The sequence below is a fragment of the Rhinopithecus bieti genome, unplaced genomic scaffold (assembly GCF_001698545.2).
Source record: "Rhinopithecus bieti isolate Rb0 unplaced genomic scaffold, ASM169854v2 scaffold_22452, whole genome shotgun sequence".
In the NCBI taxonomy this organism is placed as follows: domain Eukaryota; kingdom Metazoa; phylum Chordata; class Mammalia; order Primates; family Cercopithecidae; genus Rhinopithecus; species Rhinopithecus bieti.
The window spans coordinates 356,143-373,715 of NW_016810444.1; the positions used below are offsets into that span (position 1 = coordinate 356,143).

General features: G+C 34.8%; 1 protein-coding gene across 1 annotated transcript in view; it reads right to left on the reverse strand.

Annotated features, from left to right (window-relative positions):
- The window catches only part of LOC108542150 (killer cell lectin-like receptor 2), a 42,044-nt gene that overhangs the window by 3,911 nt on the left and 20,560 nt on the right, over window positions 1–17,573 (reverse strand). Inside the window, exons 8-9 of the mRNA XM_017892021.1 lie at window positions 16,240–16,424; window positions 2,721–2,759 (exon numbers count right to left, since the gene is read on the reverse strand). Coding sequence (XP_017747510.1) covers window positions 16,421–16,424 — 4 coding nt within the window. The 3' untranslated portion in view covers window positions 2,721–2,759; window positions 16,240–16,420. The remainder of the gene's footprint in view (window positions 1–2,720; window positions 2,760–16,239; window positions 16,425–17,573) is intronic.

The following is a 17,573-nucleotide window of genomic DNA, read 5'->3' on the forward strand; positions in this document are numbered from 1 at the left end:
TTTTTTTTTTTTTTTTTTTTGCCTACTCCAGCTAAACACTGTGCTGGTTATCCCCATCCATAACTCCTCCCAAAGGGCCCAATAGCCTACCTTCCAGCAAAACTAATAGTCCATGGTTTAAGTTATTTATTCGGACTATAATAAATCTAAATAAAATGTCATTCTCCCTTTTATCCAACTGCAAAATACATACTCTTCCTCTAAACTCAATTGAATGGAGTTCTTTGAGAAAACTTCCCTGATAATGTGCTGTGAGTTCTTTGAACACCTTAATTATGGCCCAATGACTTATGTCTTGACATTGCATTTCAATTACCTGTATTTCTGTTCTCTGAAGTTTGAGCTTCCTGAGGGAAAGATCTAATTTATTTACCTTTACAATTTCAGTACTAAGTATAATATTTTGCACATAGAGTTGAATAAACAACTGTTGGACAAATGAGTAAAGGAACAAATAAATGTTCTGTTAAGGGAAATAATTATAAGCAAAGGAGTCTTAAAAAAGGAGCCATTAATTCTGTATCAAGGCATCTAAAAAGATCAATTTGACTTACTTGAATGGCTTTGTTTCTAAACTAAAATACAAAGTTTATGTTTTGAAAGTTTTCAACTTATAAAGAAAAAAGTCATATAATAGTCTGTATAACTCCAGATAATAAAAAATCCCTGTCTAGATTATTATAGTTTATAAGCTAAGAATAAAGGCTAACTAAAAAGGTTGATACAAAATGTTCCACAAAAAATATTACCATTTCTAAAGAAAGGGAAAGATAAACTTACCTCTTCTCTACTTTCTTAGTCTGTTTAATTCACATTATTCAGTTCCAAAAGAAAGAAGTTTTGGAAGACTCAGAATTATTCCATTATCAGAACAGAAATTCTTTCACTCAATTACCTGGTTTTTGTTTTGTTTTGTTTTGTTTTGTTTTATTTTGTTTTGAGACAGAGTCTTGCTCTGTCACCCAGGCTGGAGTGCAGTGGCATAATCTTGGCTCACTGCAACCTCTGCCTTCCAGGTTCAAGCAATTCTCCTGCCTCAGCTTCCTGAGTAGCTAGGATTACAGGCTCATGCCACCACGTCTGGCTAATTTTTGTATTTTTAGTAGAGACAGGGTTCACCACATGTTGTCCAGGCTGGTCTTGAACTTCTAACTTCAGGTGATCCATCTGCCTGGGCCTCCCAAAGTGCTGGGTTGACAGGTGTGAGCCATCAATTAACTGCTTTTAACTCACTTCAACTTGGCAATATTCTAATCCAGGGAATTCACTCCCCTTTCCTAATGTTTTAATATTCTGAATTCACTCTCTCTGAATTTCAAATATCAGTCGCCATCAGATAGAATTAAAGGTATTAACAAAATCTTTAGAAACAATAACTGATGACACTTTTGTCCTTTACCTGAAAGCTCCACGAACAATTTTATCAGAAATAGAGTTGAGAGCCTCTCACTTTCCCTGATAAATGCTGAACAGGAAGAAAATATCACATGTCCAGAACAACTGCAAATATTGTCAGCAGCACAACAGGAGATGCTGACATTTCAGCAGCATTCTGACAGTTTCTGTTCTGGTCAGAATTCTCATAGATGTTTACATTGACACTTTTCACTTAGGGAATAGAGCTAAAAACAAGTGCCTATGAAATAAATATCTTTAACTGGTAAATGGAGAGAAAAAAATACCACAGATAACTAGACAAGGAAGGATGGAAAAAACAAATGAGAGAAGAAAAAAGGGAAACAAGGAAAGAGAAAGGGAGTGAAATGAGAAATAATCTAGTCAAAACTCTAAATGAATTAGATAATCTCTGTAATCACTTTACATGTGGTTTCCATATTGAGATCTTGTCTTTCCTTGATTTTTGTACGATGGCAGAGGAAATTCAAGCCAAAACTCCAAAAGCTCCTTTTGGAGACAAGAATGTTCTGACAGCACCTCCTACGATATGACAGAGTCAAAGAAGAAAATATACAAGAGAACTCTGCTATAGAAAATTACAAATTCAAACCATGGGAAAATGGGGTATAGAAAAATTATCTCTTAATTTAGACAGAGAAAGGATTATAAATACTGAAAATTGTCATTTCTATAAATGTCACTGCTCTTATGTTTTACACTGTGTAAAGATGTGGAAGAAAATGGCACAATTTTCTTTCAAAAAAAGGAAAACATTCAAAATATTGAAATTATATATATTATATATGCAACATGATCCGCAAGTCTGGAAACATAATGAAGTTTTATAGTAGTGATTTATTCCTATGGTGACATTACTTGATATGTTCAACGTGTTGTTCCTCATTAGCAATGTGTTATGCATAATGGGGACCAACATGGGACATTAATGCAACATTTCTATCAATGCCTGCACATGTTTCTATGATATGTTGCCTCCAATGATTTTTGTCTCTAATTTTCAGAATATAAACCTGCTCCATTAGCATTTTCTGGAAGAAGCAATCAAATGGGTTAATCTGTGAAAGTAAATGTTGCCTCTATTTCCCAACATTATGGCCATCCTGTATTAATGTATATTATGTATATTCTGAACTGCTCCATAATTGGAATAGTCATTCCTTATCAATAATTTACTTGCTATCATGGACAATCATTTACTTGCTATCATGGATATGTGTCTTTTAGTTAATGATCCCTTTGCCAACTAGCCCGGGTTATAGGCAGTGAATAGATCATACTCATTTTGAATTCCCAGTACTTACCACAGCTTCCTATACATGGTAGTTGTTCAGTAAATAATTCTGGAAAAAAAATAAACTTTAAATATTTCCTTTCTATTTAGCCTTGGAGTACATCTTGGATATATGACACTTAAGCACATATCCTTATTTCCTCTGATGGTTTTATCATAATAATTGCTCTGAGAGATTTTTCCAATGAAGTCTTAGCCTTGCCACATCTCCGCTTATGCTTTTCACCACTGAAAGATAGCTTTCTCCATATTCAATTTTTTAAAAGCTTCTTTTTTTAAATGCTCACTTCGCTTCTAAGATATCTGGACCTAATGGTTTTCATTTTGTATTGTTTTAATGACAAAAGCCAAACTTCTAAGTGAGGAAATAAACTGTTTAAAGTTTATACAAATTGTAAACAAGTGTATGAGAAAAATATTTTTCAGTGGAATTCGAATGACAGACATTTACTAAATGCAATCCAAAGTGACATGATAAAAGACAAAGAGTTTCATAGAGCAGGAAAATGGGCAGTTAATTCTGGCTGGGATGAAACGTGAGAAATTAACATGCCGCTTCAGTTGATTCTTGATAGAAAAATTTTAGCTGTAGAAATGGGAGGGATACAGCACTTCAGGTCAAACAAAACACAACTAGAACACATAATAGGTGAACAAGTAGCATCTAGCATAGAGACTTCAAAGCACACAATAATCACTTCTAAAATAGAATTATGGAATTCTGTGTAAAAAAAACTGGATTCTACTTTGAGACTTTAACAAAGATAGGCAGATAAAAGCAAAGAGAAAAACTGAAAACAACCCTATTCCACATTATTGATTCCCAATATTCTTCTCTTTGCATCATGAGTCAGAATCTACCATTAAGGATAAACTCAGTTTCAGGCTCAACCTTTTTTCTTTTATTTAGTTTAATTTGTATCTCCATTTGGTCTTCTTACTGCTGTAACACACTGAAACAGTTTTTTTGTTTTGTTTTGTTTTGTTTTTTGGCAGTTTTTACATAACTGCCATAATAACTTGCATGATTTTCAAATGCCTATGATAACATATATATCTGCCTTCATAGCTGGGAAAATGTCCATTATTCTCACTAGTAAGATAATGGAAGATATCATAAAAAAGCCTCAGATGGATTTGAATATTCCCAACATCGTGGCAGAAAAATACTATGTGAAATTTAATATGATTTTAATGTCCAAATAAGGAAAATCCTACTTTGTATACATTAGGTAAATTATAAGAAATTTTATTTGCCAAGTAGAGTAGATTATGGCAAAAATGCTAAATAAATTAACAGAATGTAAAAGAAAAGCCACTGATTGGGAGAAAATATTTGCAAAACCATATTTTTAATCAGCAAAAGATTACCTATTGAGGAATATTTTGGTTGTTTCTGGATTTTTTTTCTTCTCTTATAAAGCTAGTATAAACAGGTATAGAGAGACACCTCACAGATAGCAAATAAGCATCTGAAAAGATATTAAACATCATATACTATTAGGATATTGCAAATTGAAAGAATGAGATACCACTACACACCCATTAGCATGGTAAACACTTAAAATACTGACAACCCAAATTCTGACAAGGATGTAGACCAACAGCTCCATTCTCATTCATGACTGGTGGGAATGCAAAATAGTACAACCTCTGAAAGCTAGTCTGGCAGATGCTAAAAAAAAAAAACTAAACATACACTATGAGCCAGCAATCATACTCTTTGGTATTTATTTAAATGAGCTGATAGCTTAAATCCACAAAACAACCTGCACATGAATGTTTATAGAAGCTTTATTCATAATTGCCAAAACTTGGAAGCAACCAAGAGTCCTTGTCCAGGTGCGATCACCTGTGGTGGTACTTCCTGACAATGAAATATTATTCAGTAAAAAACAAATGAGGTATCAAGTTATAGAGTCATGGAAGAAACTTAAGTGCATGCTACTAAGTAAAAGAAGCCAATCTGAAAATTCTGTATGAGGTATGATTCCAACTATATGACATTCTGGAAAAGCCAAAACTATGCAGATGGTTAAAAAAAAAAAAAAATCAGTATTTGCCAGGGCCTCAGAGAGAGGAAGGAGGAGAGGAATAGATGAAGCATAGGATTTTTAGAGCAATGAACATATTCTTTGTAACACTGTAATGGTAAATATATGTCATGCATTTGTCAAAACCCATAGAATGTAAAATACAAAGAGTGAAACTAATATAAACCATGAACTTTACTTAGTAATATATCAATATTAGCTCATCAGTTATAACAAATATACCACACTAATGCTAGATATTAATAGGAGAAACTGGGAGGAGGGTGAGTGAGTATATGGAAACTCTCTGTACTTTCCACTCAATTTTTCTGTAAAACTAAAACTCAAAATTGTAGTCTATTATTTAAAAAAATTCTAATGATATCACTATATACATATCAGGAGGGATAAAATTTAAAAATAATGACATCACCAAATCATGGCCAGTATGCAAAGAAAATGAATCACTCATGGGTATATAAAATGTTACAGCCTCTTCGGAAAACAGTTTGGCAGTGTTTTATAAATCTAAACATGAACTACCATAGGACTCAGTAATTGCATTCTTGGGCATTTATCTCAGAGAAATTAAACATGTTATGTTCACACAAAAATGTCTATCCCTGTTCATAGCAGCTTTATTTGCAATAGCAAAAAGCAAAAACAAAAAACCCTATTTCCTCAAATATTCCTCAATAGGTAAATGGTTAATCAAATTGTGATACATCCATACCTACTTGGCAATAAAAGGAACAAACTATTGATACCTACAAAAACTTGTATACATTTTCAGGAAATTACGTTTAGGTCACAGACTATATGATTTCATTTACTTAACAGTCTTGAAATAAAATTATAGAAACAGAAGGAGTCAGAAACAAGGAATGGAGAAAAGGAAGCAGGTGTGGCTATAAAAGGGCAATAATAGGGAGCCTTGTAATAGAATCACTCTGTATCTGTATCAATGTCAATAACTAAGTTGTGATATTATACTATGATTTTACAAGATGTTACCGTTAGAGGTGCTCTGGTTTGAATGTTCCTTCCAAAACTCAGTGTTGAAATTTAATAGCCACTGTGACAGTATTGGGAGGTAAGATGTTGAAGAGCTGATTAAAGTCATAAGGACCCCACTCTTAAGAATAGATTAATTCCCTCATGAGAGTGAGATCATTTTCCCAGGAGTCGCACTGTTGTAAAAACAGACTCGCTCTCTCTCTCTCTCTCTGCCTCTTACTGTCTCTCCATGTAATCCCTTCACCATGGGATGACCCTTGCCAGATGCCAGCGCCATGCTCTTGGACTACCTTGGTTTATAGATGCATAACTAGCCTTTCCTCTGTCTTCACATGGCATTCCCCTCTGTGTCTCTGTGTCTTTTCCTATCTCTTAAAAGAACATCTATCATTAGATTTAAGGGCACCTTAAGGCCCACCATAATCCAGCATGATCTCAAGATCTTTACCTTAATTACATATGCAAATACGCTTTTCCCAAATAAGGTCAAAAATAAGGTCATGTTCATATTCTTCAGGAGGAGGGCTGGAGCCTACCTTTTGGGGGACACAATTTAACATGCTGTACTACTGAATTAGAAACTCTGGAATTGAGACTCATCAGGCTGTGTTTTCCAGGTGAATCAAATATCAGATTTTGATTTTGAGAAACTAGAAACTAGTAGTAAGATCCACTGACACTGACCAGTACATACCCTTGAACTCTTCACTGGCTTGCCTGATTACACACCAGAACCAGCTTTGGCCACAGGCCAGCCTCCCAACAGCATTTCACACTACTGTATAAGTTTTTTCAGTTTTATTTTTTATGGACACATAATAATTGTATATATTTATGGGGTATAGTGTGATGCTTCAATACATGTATACATTGTGTAATTATCAAATCAGGAATCAGAGTAATCGGCTTATCTATATCCTCGAACATTTATCATTGCTTTGTGGCGAGGACATTCAAAATTCTCTCTTCTAGTTATTTTAAAATAGACTCTACAGTATCATTAACGATAGTCATTCTACTTTGCAATAGAACACCAGAACTCATTCCTTCTATCTGTAATTTTGTACCTGTTGACCAATCTCTCTCCATTCCTTCCTCCCTATACCCTCCCCAGACTCTGGTAACCACTATTATACTCTGTACTCCCATGATACCAGCTTTTAAAAATTCCACAAAACAGTGAAACCATGTATTATTTGTTTCTGTGCCTGGTTCATTTCACTTAACATAATATTCTCCAGGTTCATCTAAATTAATGCAAAAGACAGGATTTTTTTTTTAATGACTGAATGCTATTTCATTGTCTATATATACTAAGTTTTCTCTTTTTTTTTTTTTTAAGGCGGAGTTTCACTCTGTCACCCAGGCTAGAGTGCAGTGATGCGATCTCAGTTCACTGCAACCTCTGCCTCCCAGGTTCAAGCGATTCTCCTGCCTCAGTCTCCCAAGTAGCTGGGATTACAGGCATGCACCACCATGTCCAGCTGATTTTTGTATTTTTAGTATAGATGGCGTTTTGCTATGTTGGTCAGGTTGGTCTTGAACTCTTGACCTCGAATGATCTGCCTACCTCAGCATCCCAAAGTGCTGGGATTCCAGGCATGAGCCACCGCACCTGACCTATATACTACATTTTTTAATCCATTAATTCATTGATGAGCACTTAGGTTAATCCCATATTTTGGCTATTGTTAATAGTGCTGCAGATGATCTCTTCGACATACTGATTTTATTTCCTTTGGATAAATACCCAGTAGTGGGATTGTTGAATCATTTTTAATTTTTTGAGGTACCTCCATATTGTTTTTCATAGTGACTGAACTAATTTACTTCTCCACCAACAGTGTTTAAGTGTTTCCACTTTTCTACATCCACACCAGGGCAGCATTTTTTTTTCTCTTTTTCATAATAATCATTCTAATGGGCATGAAGTGATAACTCATTGTGGTTTTGATTTGCACTTCCCTGATGATTAGTGATGTTGAGCATTTTTGCATATACCTATTCCCATTTGTATGTCTTCTTTTGAGAGATGCCTATTCAGATCTTTTGTCAATTTTTTAATTGAGTTGAGTTTCTTATGTATTTTGGATATTAACCCCTTCTCAGTTGCATAGTTTGTAAGTATTTTCTCCCATTCTGCATGTTGTCTCTTCACTCTTGATTATTTGATTTGCTGTGCAGAAGCTTTTCTGATGTATTCCCATTTGTCTACTTTTGCTTTCGTTGCCTGTGCTTTCAAAGTTTTAACCAAAAAATCATTGCCCAGACCAATATTATGATGCATTTCCACTATGTTTTCTTCTAATAGCTTTGGTCTTACCTTTGAGATTTTAATCCTTTTAGAGATGATTTAAGTATAGGTGAAAGATGAGGATCTAGTTTCCTTGTGCCTGTGGATATCAAATTTTCCCAGCACCATTTATTGAGGAGACAGTCCCTTCCCCAATGTGTGTTCTCAGTGCCTTTGTTGAATATCAGTTGGCTGTAAGTTTGTGGATTTATTTCTGTATTCTTCATTCTGTTCCATTGGTCTGTGTGTCTATTTTTATGATACCATGCTGTTTTGGTTACTATAACTCTGTGGTATACTTTGAAGCTAGGTAATGTCTTTTTGCTTAAGATTTCTACTATGAGCAGGTGGCCAATGGGCACATACAGAGAGGCTCAGCATCACTGATCATTAGGGAGATGGGAATCAGAGTCACCACAGAAAACTATCCAATCACAAGGTAAACAAGAGACAAAGAAAGGATCAAATAATCTATAAAACAAACAAAAAGGATTAATAGAATGCCAATGCACAGTGGGCTTAATACCTGGGTCATGAGTAGATAGGTGCAGCAAACCACCATGGCACACGTTTACCTATGTAACAAAGCTGCACATCTTGCACATGTACCTCAGAACTTAGAAAAAATAAAATAAAAGTAATAACAGAATGTCAGGACTAAATCCTCATCTATCAATAATAACCCCGAATGTAAATATATTAAGTTCTCCAATTAAAATATTGGAGAGTGTAAATAGAGTGCTAAATTGATTTTTTTAAAGAATGATCTAACTTTATGATTCCTACAAGTGAAGTACTTCACCTGTAAGAGAAGCACTTCACCTCTAAGGACATAATAGACTGAAAGTAAAAGGATGAAAATAATATCCCAAATGGAGACCAAATGAAGACAGGAGCAGCTATATTTATGTCAGTTAACTAGGCTATAATTGAAAAGCTATAAAAAGAGACAAAAATGGTCGTTATGTAATCATAAAGAGGTCAATTCAGCAAGAAGATATAACAATTATATAAATACAGCTGGACCTCTGTATTCACGAGTTCTACATCCATAGACTCAACCAACTACAGAACGAAAATATTTTTTAAAAATATTCAATATGTACTGAATATATATAGAGCTTTTATTATTGTCATTATTCCTTAAACAATAAAGTATACCAAATATTTTACATTGTATTATATTTATAAGTAATCTAGAGATGATTTAATGCATACAGAAGGATGTACATAAGTTTATACAAATTCTATGCCATTTTATATCAGGTACTTGAGCATCAGTGAATTTTGGTAAATGCAAGTGAGAAGTGAAGCCAGCTGGACTTCCTGGGTCAAGTGGGGACTTGGAGAACTTTTCTGTGTAGCTAAAGGTTTGTAAACACACCAATCAGTGCTCCGTGTCTAGCTAAAGGTTTGTAAACACACTAATCAGCACTCTGTAAAAACACACCCATCAGCGCTCTGTGTCTAGCTAAAGGTTTATAAACGCACCAATCAGCACTCTGTAAAAACACACCGATCAGCGCTCTGTGTGTAGTTAAAGGTTTGTAAATGCACCAATCAGCACTCTGTAAAAATGGACCAATCAGCACTCTGTAGAATGGACCAATCAGCGCTCTGTAAAACAGGCCAATCAGCAGGATGTAAGCAGGGCCAAATAAGGGAATAAAAGCTCACCACCTGAGCTGGCAGCAGCAACCCTTTAGGGTCCCCTATCATGCTGTGGGAGCTTTGTTCTTTCACTCTTCACAATAAAGCTTGCTGCTGCTCACTCTTTGGGTTTGCACTACCTTTATGAGCTGTAACACTCACTGTGAAGGTCTGCGGCTTCACTCCTGAAGTCAGCCAAACCACAAACCCACCGGGAGGAACAAACAACTCCAGACAGGCCACCTTTAAGGGCTGTAACACTCACTGCGAAGGTCTGAGGCTTCACTCCTGAAGTCAAATGAGACTGGAAAGAAGAAACTCTAGACACATCTGAACATCTGAAGGAACAAACTCCAGACACACCATCTTTAAGAACTGTTACACTCATCATGAGGGTCTGTGGCTTCATTCTTGAAGTCAGCCTGACCAAGAATCCACTGGAAAGAACCAATTCTGGACACAAGGATTTCTGGAAACAATTCCCCAGGGATACTGAGAAACAACTATATATAGGCACTCAACAATGGAACACCTAAATATACAAAGCAAATACTATTAGATCTAAAAGGATAGACTGCAATACAGTAATAGTAGCAGACTTCAACATCCCATTTCCTAAAACGGACAGATCATCTACGTGGAAAATCAACCAAAAAAACCCCATTTAAACTGTACTCTAGATCAAATGGACCTAACAGATATTTACAAAACAGTCCAACCAACAGCTGCAGTATACACATTCTTCTCATTAGCACTTGAAACTTTCTCCAGGATGTATTATATGTTAGAACACAAAACAGGTCTCAACAATTTCTTTTAAATATCAAAATCATATCAAACGTCTTTTCTGACCACAGTGGAATAAAAGTAGAAATTAATAACAGGAGGAACTTGAAGAACATATTGGTCAATAAATATATTTTAAAAGAAATTAAAAATATCTTGGGACAAACAAAAATGGAAACACAATATCTCAAAACCTATGGGATACAACAAAAGGAGTTCTAAGAAGGAAATGTATAGCCTACATCAAAAAATTAGATCTCAAATAAACAACCAAACATTGCACCTCAAGGAATCAGAAAAAATAAGAACTAAATCCGAAATTAAAAGGAAAGACAGATAAAGATTTTTAAAAAGTGGCACATACACACCATGGAATTCTATACAGTCGTAAAAAAGTATGAGTTCATGTCTTTCGTGGGGGCATGATGAAGCTGGAAACCATCATTCTCAGCAAACTAACATAGAAACAGAAAACCAAACATTCCATGTTCTCATTTATAAGTGGGAGTTGAACAATGAGAATACATGGACACAGGGAGGGGAACATCACACACCGGGGCCTGTTGGGGTGGAGGGTAAGGGGAGGGAGAGCATTAGGACAAATACCTAATGCACACAGGGCTTAAAACCTAGATGATGGGTTGATGGGTGCAGCAAACCACCATGGCACGTGTATACCTACGTAACAAACCTGCACGTTCTGCACATGTATCCCAGAACTTAATAATTTTTTTTAAGAAAAAGAAATATAAACATTAAATTAGAAATGAAAAAATAGAGACTAAAACAATACAAAAGATCAACAAAACAAAGTGTTTTCTGAAAAGATAAAATGAACAAATCTTTTGCTAGACTAAGAAAAAAGAGAAGATTGAAATGAATAAAATAAAAGATGAAAATGAAACATTACCACTGTGTATTTTTTAATCATTTTTGATGCTTCAACCTTTCCTGTTTCATGCCGAGATCATCACCACATCCTACTCACTCTATTCAAATAAGAAAATCTAATCTTGAGTTACAAATTTATTAAAATTCTTTAATGATAGAATTTCATTTCTATGGACACTGAAAAACTCTTCTCTACTGCTATATACTGAATATTTATGTCCCCCAAAAATTCATTTGTTGAAACCTTATCCCCAGTGTGATGCTATTTGGAGATAGAGACTTTGGGAGGTGATTAGGTCATGGGGGTCGTGCCCTCATGAATGGGATTAATGCTTTGTAAAAGATATCCTAGAGAGCTTCCTTGCCTCTTCCTCCACTAGAGAACACAGCAAAGATGGCCATATGTGAACCACGAAGCAGGCCCTCACCAAGTACTGAATTTGTTAGCACTTTGATCTTGGACTTCCCAGCCTCCAGAACTGTAAGAAATAAATTTCTGTTGTTCATAAGCTATCCAGTTTATGGTATTTTCTTATAGCATCCCAAAAACAACTAGGTACCAAGAAATTGATATTTTAGTTCCCAGGACCATGCCACGGGTATAATTCATTAATTCATCAAATATTTATTTAGTAACTACTGAGAAAAGACCCTTTAATGCCCTGTGGATACAACTATAAAAAACAAAGATTAATTTTAAGGTAGAGTAGAACATATAGACTAGTGGATGAGACAGAACAAAACTTTAAAATATGTGAAGCAAAACATAACAGATAAGTAGACAAGTAAAAATCATATTTAAACATTTAAAAACCATTATTTCAATAACTGATAATCAGACCAAAAAAATCATTAGGACAATAGAAGGTCTGAACAAAGCTACCAATTACCTTCACCCAACTGATATTTATAGAACACTCCATTCCAATAGAGCACAATGCACATTGTTTTCAAGTATACATGGAACATTTATCATGATGGACTATATACTAGGACATATAACAAGTATTGACATATTTTAAAGTATTAAAATCATATAGTATATTTTCTGGACACACAGAAATTAGAAATCGGTAACAAAATTGTATCTGGAAAATCCTTAAATATTTGGAAATTAAACAATTTTTTTCTTTTTTTTTGAGACAGAGTCTCATTCTGTTGTCCGGCTATGTTTTTGTATTTTAGTAGAGACGGGGTTTCACTATGTTGGTCAGGCTGGTCTCCTACTCCTGGCCTCAAGTGATCCACCCACCTCAGCCTCCCAAAGTGCTGGGATTACAGGTGTAAGCCACTGCACCCCGCCTAAAACAACATACTTTTAAGACATGAGCCAAAAACAATGACCTAACAAAATTTGTGGTATGCAGGAAAATAGCACTTGAAGGGAAATTTATAGCTTCAAGTAGTTATATGTGAAAAGAGACTTTCACTTATGAAGTCAAGATTACAAAAGCAGTTAAACTCAAAATAAGTAGAAGAAAGGAAATAATAAAAGACATATAAGAAACTGAACCAAAACAAGAAATAAAAGAATGTTCATTGAAAAGATTAATAAAGTGGATATAAATCTCTAGACTGATCAAGGAAGACAAATACAGTATCAGAAAAGAAAGAACATAACTACAGGTCTTACAGACAGTAAATACATAGATTATAAAGGAGTATTATTGTTACGGGTTGAACTATGTCCTCCAAAAGTATATGTTTAAATCATAACCCCCATACTTGTGAACATGACCTTATTTGGTAACAGGGCTGTTTCGCAGATGTAATCACGTTAACATGAGATCATTAGGGTGGGCCCTCATCCAGTATGGCTAGTGTCCTTATAAAAAGAGAAAACCACATTGAAGGCAGAGATAGACAGGGAGAAATTCATGTGATGACAGAGTCAGAAATTGAGGAATCAGCTGAAAGTGCAGTAACACCAGGTACTGACAGCCACCATTGGATGCTAGGAAGAGGCAAGGAAAATTCCATCCAGAGTCTCAGAGAGAGTGTGGTCCCGTTAACACTTTAATTTTGGACTCCTGGCCTCCAGAACAGTGAGAGAATAAATCTTTGTTGTTTTAAGCCACCAAATTTCTGGTACTTTGTTACAGTAGCCCTAGGAAACTAACAGGACTATGAAAAGCAATATGCCAATAAATTTGACAATTTAGACAAATGAAACAATTTTCTTAAAAGACACAGATTAACAAAATTGACAGAAGAGACAGAATGTCTAAATGGGCCTGTCTGTTAAAGAAATGGTATTCCTAATTCAATACACTCTCCCAGAGAAAACCTCAGGCCTAGATCATTTCACTGGTAAATTAGACCAAATTTGAAAGAAAAATACAAATTCTGAAAAAAAAAAACTTTCAAAAATAGAAGCATATTCAAAAATATCCCAGATGAGTCTATAAGACCAGTGTCTTCCCTATACTGTAAACATTAACAATTTTTTAAATAGATCAATATCTCTTATGAATATAAACACAAAAATCCTTTAAAAATTACCCAGTTAAGTCCAGCAACATATAAGGAATATAATATATTGCAACCACATGAGATTTTTCCAAGAAGTGTAAGTTTTGTTTAACATGCAGAAATCAATCAATGCAATTCACCATATTAAGTGACAAAATGAGCGCTATGTAATTATCTCAATACACACAGAAAAATGTATAAAAAATCAACTCCCATTCATGATAAAACTCTTAACACACTAAGAATAGAAGAAAACTGCCTCAAAATGATCTAGAGAATCTATGAGAAACCAACAGCTGACTTCATATATCATAGTGAGAAACTAAATACTTTTCTCTGTAAGATTGGGAACAAGGAACAAACGCCTATTAGAACCACTTCTCTTTAACATGGTCCTGGAGGTCCTAGCCAGTACAATAAGACAAGAGAAAGAAAAGGAAAGGAAAAGTAAAACTTCCCTTGTTCTTATAGGACATGATTGTGAACACAGAAAACTCTTAAGGAATCTACAAAAAAAATTGCTAGAAATAAGAAGTACACTTAGCAAAGTGATAGGATATGAGGTTAATTTACAAACTCAATTTTATTTCTATAAACTAACAACAAATACTTTGAAAACTATTTTAAATTCCATTTAAAATATGATCAAAAAATAAATTTCACAAAATATGTGTAATGTATTCTCTAGCCAGGTGTGGTAGCTAACGCCTATAATCCCAGCACTTTGAGAGGCCAAGGCAGGTGGATCACAGGAGGTCAGGAGTTCGAGACCAGCCTGGCCAACATGGTGAAACCCCGTCTCTACTGAAAATACACACACACACACAATTAGCTGGGCATGGTGGTGCATGCCTATAATCCCAACCACTCGGGAGGCTGAGGCAGGAGAATCGCTTGAACCTGAGAGGTGGAGGCTGCAGTGAGACGAGATGGTGCCACTCTGCTCCAGCCTGGGTGACAGAGTGAGACTCCGTCTCAAAAAGAAAAAAAAAATGTGTAATATATTCCAAAAGGTATCACATTGCTCAGAGAAATTTAAAAGACCTAACTAAATGAGAGATAAATCATGTTCATTAATTCTAACAATATTATTAAGACATCAGTTCTCTCAGATTAATCTAAGGAGTCAAGGCAATCCTGGCCAAAATCCCATTAGGTATTTCTGAAGAAATTTTGAGAAAACGCAAGAACCTGGAATAGCCAGTATACTTTTGAAAGAGAATGGATTTGGAGAATTGGCACATTTGATTTCAAGGGCTACTATAAAGCTACAGTAATTGAGACATTATGGTACTATTACAAGAATAGGCATATAAAATGCTGAGACAGAATAGAAAATACAGAAATTGACCAACACAGGTAGGTCAATTAATTTTGTACAAAGGCACCAGTAGCTCAATGAAGAAAAGGAAAGTCTTTTAACAGCTAGTGCAAAACACCTGGATATCCATATGGAATAATAGTGAACCTCAACTTTTTTCTGACTTATATAGGAAAATTAACTTGAAATGGATATAAGCTAAACATAAAACTATCAAGCTTCTAGAAGCAATTATATGAGAAAATCTCTGTGCTCTTAACATAGGCAAAGATTTCTTAGCTAGAACATCAAAAAGTATGAATAAGGAAAAAATGAGGTTAGGCTTCAGTAAATTTTTATTTATTTGTTTATTTATTTATTTGTTTGTTTATTTATTTATTTATTTTTCCATAGGTTATTGGTGAACAGGTGGTGTTTGGTTACATGAATGAGTTCTTTAGTGATGATTTGTGAGGTTTTGGTGCACCCATCTCCTGAGCTAAAATTTTAACACTTCTGCTTCTTGAAAGACACCATTAAGAAAATGAAAAGGCAAGACATAGCCTGGGAGAAAATATTCATATTATCTATATCTAACAAAGGATTTGTATCCAAATTATATAACGAACTTTTACAACTGCATTATCAGAAGACAGATGAACTCAATTTTTTAAGTGGGCATATGAATGTTTTACAAATATACATATGGCCAATAAACCCATCAAAAGATGTTCAGTATCATTAGTCTTCAAGGAAATGCAAATTAAAAATGACAGATACCACTATACAGCTCCTATAATGGCTACAATTAAGAAGACACAATATCAAGTGTTGAAAATGATGAGGAACAAATGTAATTTTCATATGTTGCAACTGGGAAAGTAAAATTATGCAACCACATTGGAAAACAGTTTAGAAGTTTTTTATAAAAGTAGGCCAGGTACGGTGGCTCATGCCTGTAATGACAACACTTTGGGAGGCCAAGGCTAGAGTATTGCTTGAGGCCAGGAGTTTGAGACCAGCCTGGGCAACATACAGAGACCCCATTTATTAAAAAATAGATAAATAAAAGTAAACATACACTTACCATATGGCCCAGCAATCGGACTCCCAGGTATTTACTAAAAAGAAATTAAAATATGTCCACACAGATACTTGCACACAAATGTTCATGGCACCTTTATTCACAATAGCCAATAAATGGAAACACATCACATGTCCACAGGTGGATGAAGAAACAAATTGTGGTATATCTGTACAATAGAATACTACCTAGTAAGAAAAAGAACGAAATACACAAAAGCATAGATAAAACTCAAAAACATGCTGAGTAAAAATAAGCCAGATACAGAAGAATACATGATGCATTAAATTCTAGACTAAGGTAAACTAATTTGTAGTGATAGAAAGCATATCACTAGTTGCCTGGGGCAAAGTGGGTGGGGAAGTACAGAAAGGAACTTTTAGAGATGATGAAAATATTCTATATCTTGATTTCATACTGTGTAAGATATATACATATATATATATGTTAAAACTCATATTCTTCATGACTTAAGTGAGTGCATTTTATTGCATGAAAAGTAAAACTCAATAAAGTTAATTTTTAAAATGTCAAAGTCAAGAAAAAGAAAGCCTAAAGAACTGTTTCAGATTAAAGGAGGCTAAAGAAACATTACAATCAAATGTACTGCATTATCCTGAACATGGAGTTTTTAAAAATACATATAAATGACATTATTGGGACAATTGACAAAATTTGAACATGGATTACAGATTAGATCATCGTACTATAACAATGCTAAATTTTCTGAGTTTGATAATTGCACTGTGATTATATAAAACAAAGTCCTTGATCTTGGAAAATATTTAGACAAAGGGGCATGAAGGCCTCACCTAATTATTAAGTGGAGGATAGAAAGAGAGAGAAATATAAAGCAGAGCAAAATATAAACAACCAGTAAGTAAGAGTAAAGATTATATAGAAGTTCCTTGTACTATTCTTGCAACTTTCAGTAAGTTTCAAGTTATATTTTATAGCAAAACAAATGTTTTAAAAGATGAGGTAACTTCTAGATGGGAAGAAAAAAATAACTATATTCTAGTTCACAACTGTTTATCAAAACCAGAAGATGCTGAAATAATTTATCCTATTGATAAGAAAAAGATGCAGGATATAATATCAGAGTTCTCTAACTGGTTCTGTAGGTAGTTCCAAGAATTTACAAAGAATAAATAATTCCTTAGGGACATTAAAGGAAGGATTAACCACTCTCAAAAGAGAAAATCTGGCCAGGCGCGGTGGCTCAAGCCTGTAATCCCAGCACTTTGGGAGGCCGAGACGGGAGGATCACGAGGTCAGGAGATCGAGACCATCCTGGCCAACATGGTGAAACCCCGTCTCTACTAAAAAATACAAAA